This window comes from Curcuma longa, chromosome 11 (genome assembly GCF_044706935.1).
Source record: "Curcuma longa cultivar G26 ecotype Majalengka, Jawa Barat chromosome 11, ITB_CL_G26_1.1, whole genome shotgun sequence".
Lineage (NCBI taxonomy): Eukaryota > Viridiplantae > Streptophyta > Magnoliopsida > Zingiberales > Zingiberaceae > Curcuma > Curcuma longa.
This window is the reverse complement of record NC_133871.1, coordinates 27,872,481-27,883,743: the sequence shown is the minus strand read 5'-3', so window position 1 is coordinate 27,883,743 and position 11,263 is coordinate 27,872,481. Positions and strand designations below refer to the sequence as shown.

At 34.5% G+C, this 11,263-nt stretch overlaps 2 protein-coding genes across 3 annotated transcripts; one reads left to right on the top strand and one right to left on the bottom strand.

The window, feature by feature from the left end:
• Positions 1-803: 803 nt before the first annotated feature.
• Positions 804-3,358, bottom strand: LOC141842048 (uncharacterized). 2 transcript variants are annotated; one of them, XM_074730266.1, is made up of 3 exons: positions 3,173-3,358; positions 2,800-3,019; positions 804-2,032 (listed from the first exon to the last, which is right to left on the bottom strand). In XM_074730266.1, the coding sequence occupies exon 3, from the start codon at positions 1,628-1,630 to the stop codon at positions 956-958; it is 675 nt and encodes a 224-aa protein (XP_074586367.1). In that variant the 5' UTR covers positions 1,631-2,032; positions 2,800-3,019; positions 3,173-3,358; the 3' UTR covers positions 804-955. The 2 variants fall into 2 exon arrangements, with proteins under 2 accessions (XP_074586367.1, XP_074586368.1); XM_074730267.1 differs by having other exon boundaries at positions 3,221-3,357.
• Positions 3,359-5,038: 1,680 nt separating this feature from the next.
• Positions 5,039-10,993, top strand: LOC141840360 (MADS-box transcription factor 50-like). Its single transcript, XM_074728329.1, has 7 exons — positions 5,039-5,345; positions 9,568-9,646; positions 9,935-9,996; positions 10,092-10,191; positions 10,308-10,349; positions 10,451-10,492; positions 10,603-10,993. Exons 1-7 carry the CDS (start codon positions 5,164-5,166, stop codon positions 10,741-10,743), a joined length of 648 nt encoding a protein of 215 aa, XP_074584430.1. The 5' UTR covers positions 5,039-5,163; the 3' UTR covers positions 10,744-10,993.
• Positions 10,994-11,263: the final 270 nt, after the last annotated feature.

Genomic DNA, 11,263 nt, shown 5'->3' with positions numbered 1-11,263 from the left:
AGAGCAAGACAATACCAGAATAACAATTCCCACATTGCTTTCCGTGTTGAATGTTGAGGAGCCAGCATTAATCTTGCTTTCAGTACTGAACTGAAATAGACCTGCGAAGGAGGAGCCCATAACTGATACGGTGGAAGCAGGGATTAATATTTGGCGAAGTCAAAAGTCAAGCTCACGTTGAGATTAAAAGTCAAGTTTTGGTGGGAGTAGTCATCTTAACCCCATCGACTGTCACGACTTTTCGATCCAATCAGTTCAGTTACTCTTATTCTAGAGGATTTAGACTACTGATTCCATCAGCTCATGCCACTCTAACTTTTTTTGTCAAGTCAGTCCATACGACTTTGGAAGACTCAGACTTTTCAACTCTCTCCATTTAATTCACACGATCATAGAAAACTTATTTCTCAACTTCATCATTCAAATGACTTTTCGACTTCATTAGTTTTTTCTAAGTGTGTAAGTGGAACTTTTTAAAAATAAAATATAATATTTTATTAATGTCAAAACATTCCTAACGTTTGTGCTTGCTTTTAGATTCTCCCATCTAAAACTGCAATATCAATTTTAGTCTTCCTAACGACTTCCTAAATTGCTCATTTATTAATAAAAAAACACTTTAAGAAACAAATAAAAATATTAAATAAACATTTTAATATTAATAAAATTTTAGAAAGCATTTTTTTTAACTATTAAATCTTAGGTGCATTTTAGAATTTTACATAAATGAATAGTCCAAATGTTAGGGCTGAAGTCAATGATGAGTAGCATACAAGACAACAGTGTACCAGAGACAATTATAGTTGCATGAAACTGAAAAATCATAGCCAAACATGTTACAAGTTTACAATAGCACAAACAGTTTGCAAGACATACCACTGAGTGGAAGGTGAATGTATGTTAAACAAAGAAAGATAATTGTCATAGCTATATACAAGCTTATCACTGTAAAATGCTATATCTTCCTGTAAATTTCAACCTTTTTACCATTGTTGCAGCCAGCCAGCATTTTATTAATAAGAAAAGTTGTTGCGCCTGGCCCAGAAAATTGAGCACAATTTGGATCTTCTACAATTTGCAGTGATGAAACAGCTTGAGCTGCCAAGAGACCTACGGAGACATCAGCTCCTTGACTTGTTCCTTCGTGGGCTGACAATTGACAGTCTTCCACATAAGTTTGTGGTGGCCATACTGATCGATTCCCCAACCTGTTACACTTCCACACAGGCTCGTACGGTATGCTTGCCTGATCAAGACAGTCAAAACAATGTTCTGTGGAGGTCTGATAACCCATGAGGAGATCAATATTGCCTGAACAATTCCAACTGTTATGTTGAACAGAATTGCCCACTGCAAAGTGACAGGGTTCGTCCGTGTCTTCCCCGAGAACATGAAGGGCAACTGCTTCAGCAATTGAGGCACCTTCTTCATCAAGCCTTCGTTGTTCTTCTAGTTTCTTCTGTTTCTTCTTCTCTAACTCAGAACGTATGGCAGCAGATGCTGCAAGTGCTTTCTCCAAACGTCTCTTTTTCTTCTCAGCCTGCTTCAGACGATCTAACTCACCCTTCGCCTGCTTCTTTTTTCCTTTCTTTGGAACGGGGCTAGGCTGACCACATCTTACTTTCTCCATATCTTATTATCCCACTGATATATGGAACTCTACCTATCCTTTCAAAATGACTAATATGACAAAAGATTGATTGCCGAATCCAATAACAAACCTATTAACTGCTAAATTTGCTCAAAGTTAATTAGTAGTCAATCAACTGAAACTGTACTCCTACACGCATTCAGGTCTGAAGGAGTATCTGATTTTGCGAAAGATGCAGTCCCAAAAGGAGATGCCAGGAGACAGAAGAAGAGAGAATTGGTGGGTGCTAAGTAAGGCATTTCTGATAGTTCTTTTCCCAGACTTCTCACAACATGGAAAAAAACCCATATCACAAACACCAGAAGTAGGACAGATTAGGCACCAACCGCAGCAGCGTTATAAGAAGGATAGAAATTATCTACTCTACTGCTCATAACCTTGCTGCATAAAAGAAAAAACATACATCCATCAGAATCTCAACAAATTAAAATGCAGGACACAAAAGTAATCAGAAGAGATATACATGTAAAGTAGTTAAGGTTCTGTGCTTCTATAGACTAACATTACAAGTTAAGGTTATAAAACCTCAAAATTCTGGGTGCTTGATGGGATAAAGAAATTAAGTATCGATTGTCTTGGCGTGTACAAGCCTAGGAAAATACGAGATTGATACAACCCATGTCCCTGGGTCAACAATGACAAATTGTTCTCTATGTTCTGGCCAGAAAAGAGATATCCTCAAAATAAGCAGTCAGACCACAACTTCCTTAAGCGCACGAACAGAATACTAACCCCTTCTTGTTGTATCAAACATGCATATGCATTACTTCTCATACTTCTATCAACCGATGTGGAGTTCGCGACATATAGGAAACTGGATACTTGAAGCAGATTAGAATTTAACATGAGGTAGATTCAAATCCTTAAGCGCATGAACAATCTCTTTGCTAATTGAGAAAGTTAATTCAAATCCCCTAGTAATACCAATCTATGTTTGACATGAGGTAAATCACAAAAGTATGTCTTTGCTAATCGATCCGGAAATTCAGCCTTACTCAGGTCAATGGGTGTTTACTGTGATTGGATTGTCAAAAAGATACCTTTGCTTTGTATCCATGTGGAAAATCAAAAATTCGCATGAGGGAAAAGGAAATAAGAACTTCAAACAACCACAGAGGAGTTTATTTCCAGATAGAGATGCACCATACCTTCATAAAACTGACCAACAAAATTCCAGAACAAAAATACCCAAAACGAGGGAGGATCCAGCCCAGACTTCCATTATCTTCGCCGCGGGAGAAGCATCAAAAAATCCAGATCTAACACTTCAAGTGCCGTCATAAATTCCTCTCCACTATTCCAACTCAAGCACTACCAGAATCCACTGCCAATCACCTTGAATTTACCAAAACAAAGTGCACCGAAACCCTAATCCCAAATCACAAATTAGTCCAAAGCTACACTTCCGGAATCAATTTAAAAAAATGAAATTAACACTACAGGGTCAAGATTCATCGAGGAAATCCAATAAAAAAAACACCGGAAAATTGATAAAAGGCCGAGAAAAGAGGCTATATATACTTGACTTGATTGTGCAAGAAAAGAAAAGAAAAAAAGGCAATCCTTTACATCACGAAGAAGCACATCTCGATCTTGGTCGACATAGAAGCTCGCGCTGGGAATTCAGATCTGAGATGGACCTCGAGAGGCGAGAGTGAGGCGATGAGGGATTAGATCGAGATTAGAATCTGATTACATGTAAGAGAAATAAGGAGTCGAGTCGAGTCGAGTCGACGAGGAAAGCACAATAAGGGCATTTACGGCATTTCAAGTCGGCATTATGTGCCGCTTATTGCATGTAACTTTACATCCAAGCCGCTCATTGGATTTGATCAGCACAGTATCCAACGGCGGATATATTTTTCCACGAATAAACTTGGAATCCTATAAAACATGTAGCTCGCAGTATAATAATGTGAAGTCAAGTCATAATAAAGCTCTCGTTGTATAAATATTTGACTACGCATCAAGAGTAAAACTATAAATGATCTATAATTTCAGTATTTAGAGTAGCTAAGATAGTGATATAAGTTATTTAACTTTTTTTAACCTTTACTAAAAAAATATTTTCATAGAATATTAAATATCTATAGTAATAATATTATTAAACTATTGTTATATTGAAATGTAACTTTATTTTGATATACATGCCAAGTGTACTTAGAGGTGGTTGATGTAATCAAACCTCTCAGTGAGGTTCCACCTACTGAGAATTGAATTAGAAGGAAGGCAGTAATGATAACTAATACGTACTATATACTTTTTGATAACCACATAAAATAAAAAAAATTGAACTTTCCTTTAAAAAAAAGAAAAAGAATTAACCTAATTTAGAACAAAACAAATTATGGTCCCAAATCTCAAATGATTTTGCAAATGTAATAAACATTTGAACTTGCTGCCAAGGTTGTGGCAAATCATACCTTTTCTAAATTATCTCTTTATGCTTAATCCAATCTTTCCCTTTTCTAAATTAATTTTTGTTCTGGATTAAAAAAAAAAAAAAGGGGAGGAGGAATCGTGCCTTGTATAAACTAGATTATCCTTAGCTAGCTTTTAAATTCTCATCGGAATCCAACAACTATAAAGTACTGCATAATTTTTAATTAAAAAATAATGATGTTTAGGTTCTTTCTAATCCAAGATATCATCTTTTAGGTTTTGTTTTTTTATAAATAATAATAATAATTTTAAGATTTTAAACGTTGGTTTAAATTGAAACTTAATTTACGAAGTAGGAAGGAAAATAATAATAATAATAATAAAATAATAATAATAGAACGCAAACAAAAATAGCGTTTCATCTTTCTTCACTAGATAACGCCTCCCTTGGAAGAAACACGGTCGGTAGCGGATCCTTCCCATAATTGAACGAAGGGCCGCGTTGGCTCCACTAGTCGGGCCCCACCGGTTGCGTCCTCTGGGAATGCGTCCGACGAACTTTCGTCAATTTCCACCGAGTGAGCGAGAGCCACGTGTCTTAGAACCTGCCATACGCGTGTCGGCGTCTGATGGGCCGGCACGTACAGATACCATGCGCGACCTCGTACGACCGGGGCCCACTTCGACAGGGCGTTCATTTCCGTCCAGCAGTGCACAGCAGATCCCGCTCCATGCCAGTCGCCGATCTGCCCATGGTCTACAGCAGTCGTTATGTGCCACGTGTCTAAAGCACTCGTTTTCGTGTTTTGTGTGTCGTTCCGGACAAATGATCCGCGGCAGAAACACTCGGCGCGCCAAGGGGTCTCCACTCGGCGTGCGGGTAGAAAATCGGGTCTAATTTTGGGAAGTTCGGACACATCGTAACTTCTATTGGTGGTAATACTTTTCCTCTCGGCCTTCTTTTCCTTAATGGGAATGGATCTTGTCTTCCTGGGTAGTCCCTGCCTTGCTATTTTTGTGGTAGCAGGTGAAGTCGACTTCTATTGCAAGTTGCAACATCCTCCTCGTTCTCATCCTTCCTCTTCTGGATTCTGAGAGAGCAAGTCGGAGGAGAAGAAGAGGAGATCGAGATGGTGAGGGGGAAGACGGAGATGCGGCGGATAGAGAACGCGGCGAGCCGGCAGGTAACTTTCAGCAAGCGCCGCAGCGGCCTCCTGAAGAAGGCCTACGAGCTCTCCGTTCTCTGCGACGCCGAGGTCGCCGCCATCGTCTTTTCCCCCCGCGGCAAGCTCTATGAGTTCTCCAGCTCCAGGTTTCCCCGCTTCTTCCTCTCTTTTTTTCCCCCTTGGAAAGTTCGATTCTTCATGGATTTCAACGCAAAAAAAAAAAAAAAAAAACTCAACTTTACAATTCGTATATACCTGCAAATCCTTACTCCTCTTTGCGATTTATTTCTCCACATTTTCTTGTTCATGTGGCAATGCTACTTTCGATTGGTTTCCGAGTCGGTACAGCAACAAGGTTAAATCATCGGAACATCGCAGTATTTCCTCGCGGATCCTGCGACGAAAAGGGCCTTCCATTTAACTGGATTCAATTTTTCTTCTTGGTGTTCGTGTTTTTCTGAAGTGGCCGAAAGTTAGTATTGATTAATTTTTGGACTCGGAATTAGATCCGTTCGAAATTAACGGTTTAGGATTTAGAACCGTATGATTTTTGACATGTCGATCTAACCTTAATCGTTTAAGATAGTAACAATTCACAGTTTGAAACCATTGATTCATCATTTCGGTTAATGGTTCTTTACGGTTCAAGATTATAATTTAAATTATAAATTCATTAAAAAAAGGATTTAGTTACATACGGATTCCCTTAGTATGTAAGAGAATCAAAGCTTAGGTAGTTAGTTTATATTTTTACCCTTTTATCTTAAGAAATGATATTGTTATTCATTCTCGCTTTTCATTCTAATAGTATTCATACCTTTGATATTACATTTTTCGACTTCGTTATCTGAAAGTTGGGATTCTTTTTTCGGCTCTGGTCCAATCTTTGAGTAATGCTTAAGCTTCTAACCAGTCGGGAGACAAAGTCGATTGTCGTTCATCTAATATATTACTGCGACATTGAACATCTATTTCACAGCAATTATTAACGTTAGACAAGCTAAAATTTCTTTAACGATCATGGAGAGGGCGTGAAAATTTTGAGCCTTCTATGACGACCAAGATATTGAAATCTGCTTCACTATATGCTTTATTAAAATCAAAAGAACTCGTAAAATAATTCTCAAGTTCCTGTGTGGAATTAAATGGTTCATTCGTTCTTTTAATAAAAGTTGTGCTTTTATAAATTTTAAATTACTACTACTATTTTTTTATGTTTCAGAAATATTAATTTGTATTTTTATTTTATACTATATTCTGTATAAATATCATATAAATAATTTTAATATTATATACAATATTATTAGGATTAAGAGAAGAAGAATCTTAAATGAAATTAAAATGCCATAATACAAAACTAAAATTTCTTTAACGATCATGGAGAGGGCGTGAAAATTTTGAGCCTTCTATGACGACCAAGATATTGAAATCCGCTTCACTATATGCTTCATTAAAATCAAAAGAACTCGTAAAATAATTCTCAAGTTCTTGTGTGGAATTAAATGGTTCATTCGTTCTTTTAATAAAAGTTGTGCTTTTATAAATTTTAAATTACTACTACTATTTTTTTATGTTTCAGAAATATTAATTTGTATTTTTATTTTATACTATATTCTGTATAAATATCATATAAATAATTTTAATATTATATACAATATTATTAGGATTAAGAGAAGAAGAATCTTAAATGAAATTAAAATGTCATAATACAAAACTAAAATTTCTTTAACGATCATGGAGAGGGCGTGAAAATTTTGAGCCTTCTATGACGACCAAGATATTGAAATCCGCTTCACTATATGCTTCATTAAAATCAAAAGAACTCGTAAAATAATTCTCAAGTTCCTGTGTGGAATTAAATGGTTCATTCGTTCTTTTAATAAAAGTTGTGCTTTTATAAATTTTAAATTACTATTACTATTTTTTTATGTTTCAGAAATATTAATTTGTATTTTTATTTTATACTATATTCTGTATAAATATCATATAAATAATTTAAATATTATATACAATATTATTAGGATTAAGAGAAGAAGAATCTTAAATGAAATTAAAATGTCATAATACAAAACTAACATTTCTTGTAAAACTTCTAATTTATATATCGGGTTAATAATTTCGAGGAATATGAAAAAAACTTTTTCCATTTAGTTTTCATTGCTAATATATAGGAAGACAAAAATTCATTAAAATTAAATAAGTAGGATAATAAAAATCAGAAAGTTGTTCGATTGTATTATTAACTACTCTTAAACTTTCACAAATACTATTATAAATATTTCATTTGTGTGAAAATAAATATATATTAGTATTATTAATATTGAAATGAACATAATAATTCTCTATATTGAAATGAATTTTGTGATAATTGATATGTTGAATTCTAATGTGTTGTTACATCGTGTGAAAATTTTGTAGGTTTCATTCTATTATTTTTATAAAATTTATCCTATTGTTTCATTATAGATGGATACGGCCATAAATAAAAAATATCAGTTCTAATTAGTTTAATATGATTTTCTAAAATTCTTAATTTATCTTGAACACATAAATTTAAAATATGATATATATACAATGGATATAAAAAAATAAACTATAATAATATGTTGACATATAAATTTGAGTTAGTAGTATTAGAACTAGCATTATCAAATGATATTGAAAATATTTTATAAGTTAATCCATAATTTTCTAAAATTAAACATAATAATTGTGCGACATTGTGAGCAGTATGTGATTCATTAAAAACTCTATAAGCTAATAATCTTTTTTTGAATATTTTAGGAGTTATCGATCCAATGACAAATCACGCTCTTCTGCATAAGGTGGATCCGCCACCTTAGCGTCCCCACACGGTCGCCCTCACGACCATCTGTGAGGAGGTAAATCGAGAAAGTACAGTTGGTTACGACGCAGTAGGGTATTGCCTAGCTTCGTCAGGATTCGAACCCTTGCCCTCTTCTGCAAGTCTGCTGCGTCGTAACCAACTCACCTATGCCCCGGGGGCAAATCACACTCATATATGAATATGTTCGCTAATGGTTACTATAAATATCATAACAAAAAGAAACTAATTTTTTAATTGTATGAGTAAGTGTAGTTCTAGAGACACGTAGCAGGTGGATTAAGAGATTATTTATAAAAATCTTCAAAATGCATTTAGATCCAAAATTAAATGAAAGATGTTATATATAAACAAATCTAGCTAATTATTCTCTTAATTTATTATTGAAATATAAAAATAAAATTCAATATTTTCACTAGTGGAAAATCTAGATAATTATACTTGAGAATGGTTGATTCCATATTCAATTGGGTGCTTCTTTTCTACGTGTAGTTTCAACGACCCATAGCTGCTGTCGACTTGGAATTTGTAGGAAATATTGTTGTTTATATTTTCCATGCAATTCTCTCGACGGAAGAGTGACATTTTAAAAATGTTTAGTAAAAATAGAAGATTTTAAAGGAGGAACTTTCCGAATCTTAGAAGTAATTGTATCAGTATTTCGTTGTGTTTCGGATGTCGGAAGTTGTTCGGTCTCATTATTGGTGGATTGAATGTTGAGCTCCTCATTCAGATTCATTATTTTCTTATCCCTAGATTGAGATGATAAACTTCCTCGGCCTCCTTCCATTGTAGAGATTGCGAAAACTTGTAGAATTGGAGTCGAAAGCATGTAGAGATTGCGGAATTCAGAATGAGAGTAGAGAAGATGAGTGTGGAAATAATAAAATGAACTCTCTATTTATAGAGTTCAGAGAGTAATAGATACTAAATTATAGCTATTGATAAAAAAAGAGTCAAATAAATAAAATCATATTCAAGTCTTTCTTCTTTTCCCTATATTTTTTTCATTAATTACATTTTTGAGTGATAACATATATGGTGTGATACTTTTATAATTAGAACTAACTACATTATATATCATCTCTCAAAGCTGGCTTGTAGGAACAATTACCTTTTGCTCTTTATCGATCGTTTCAGTTGAAAGACATGGAAATATTTCTAGAAGACAAAATCAAAGAAGTTTGTTGCCTTAAGGATATATGGAAATATTTCTATCCTCTTCTTCTCAACATATTGATTCGAGGTAGATGATCAGTTTGAAAGGATGATCGACTACTTGCTCTGTTAACACTAATTTTGTTTCACTTTCATGCAAATATATATGATGTTTTTATTTGATTTTGATTATATCTCAGTCTACATTTCTTATTCATGTGATAAGCTTGCTGATTTATTAATTCCATAATGCTACTCTTATGATTAAGATACACACAACACACAATATTATTCTTTTTGTCACAAGAGTAACACACAATAAATTCTAAAATTTAATCATTCTCTTTTGCTATTGAATTTGTTAGCACGGAGAGGACGATCGAACGGTATAAGATTCACACTGGGAATTCCAGCACTGTTAAAGGAGTAGAGAAAAATGTGCAGGTGATCCTCGACCATCTAATTGCTAGCTAGTTCTCTTCTATAATCTGTATGTCTTATTATAAGCTCATATTTAACTTTAGGGATCCAACCTTAAACTCACAACTAACCAGTATTTAAACTCATAAGATTGCAAAAGTAGCTGCTAGACCCAGCATGAGCAGATTCAGTAACAATATTGTAAAGTATTTGCAGTAGATATATCAAAACTAATTAAGGTGAACAATTGAATATGCATTAAACAAAATATTGTGCTGTATGGATATTTCAAACACTACTGCTATTCTGCAGCTTTTGAGAACCGAAGCTACTGATATAACAAAGAAAATTGAAACCCTTGAATCTCATACAAGGTACCAATCTGATCGCATCTTGCTTTTATCAGCAGATCCCTAAAAGGAACTGTTTCACCCAAATTTCTGTACTCTTGAGCTCATGTTGGCTCCAGGAAACTCTTGGGCCAAGGATTGGAGGGATGCTCTTTTGGTGAGCTGCTTTCATTAGAGGCTGAGATAGGAAGAAGCTTGCAGAACATCAGAGGAAGAAAGGTAGTGTCTCTACAATTAATTAATTATCTATCTATCTATCTGGGTGCCTGCTTAATTTCCTTATTACGACGTTATTTGAAAATTTGTTCGACTAAAATACAAGAGTTTTTGCGCAGCAATCGATGTTGGAGGAGCAAATTGCACAGTTAAAAGATAAGGTACGTAACTTATATAACTTTTGTTAGGGAGATTTTAACATCGTGCATGAGTTGTACCTTTTTTTTCTTCCTTTATCTGTTGTCTGAGATGCATCACGCAGGTGAGGGTGCTTCTAGAGGAGAATGTAAAATTGCGTCAAGAGGTATGAGATCGCATAATAATTTGTGCATGATGAATTTTCCACTAGTACTGAAAATAAGTAATAGCACTTCGATATATATATTCCTAACTCAATTTTGGTTCTTGTTCAAGAGCCATAGCCATAGCCATAGCCATGCAGATGCAGAAGCTCAACTGCAGGCAACAGCCGGCCGAGATGCTGATCCAAAACATAATAATAACATGGAGGTAGAAACAGAGCTGCTAATCGGTAGGCCAGGAACTAGAGGCTAGCTAAATGAAGACATTATCCATGTCAATGTTCATCGTCTGGAACGTAAGCAGCCACTGGATTAACTTAATTACGAACAGTAAAGTGAAGATATATATATAAGGAGGTTTACTATCAATGCTTGAATTTTGTAAAGAGATGCGCGCGTTGAGTGAACGATTACTGCAGGGAAATTGTTTGTGTGTTTCTAACACTTGAATAAGGCTAAGCAATTAATGCCTGTGATTTAAGTAACTTATGCAACTTGATGAATGATAACCTAAAAGTTTAGTTTGCTCCATTACTTGCTGATTTTTCTTTATAATTGTATAATTATTATGATAATAGTAACTGGCCGTCGGCGATTTTTTTTTTTTGAACAAATATATACTGATACCGCTCGATGGATGCAATTTTCCTAAAAAGTTATACTACAGATAGAGTCAATATTAATAACTATGTTTTGTATATTATTATGATAATAGTAACTGTTTTTTTTTTGGTTGGAACATCTATGTTTAATTTAACCATTTGGGAAGCTTT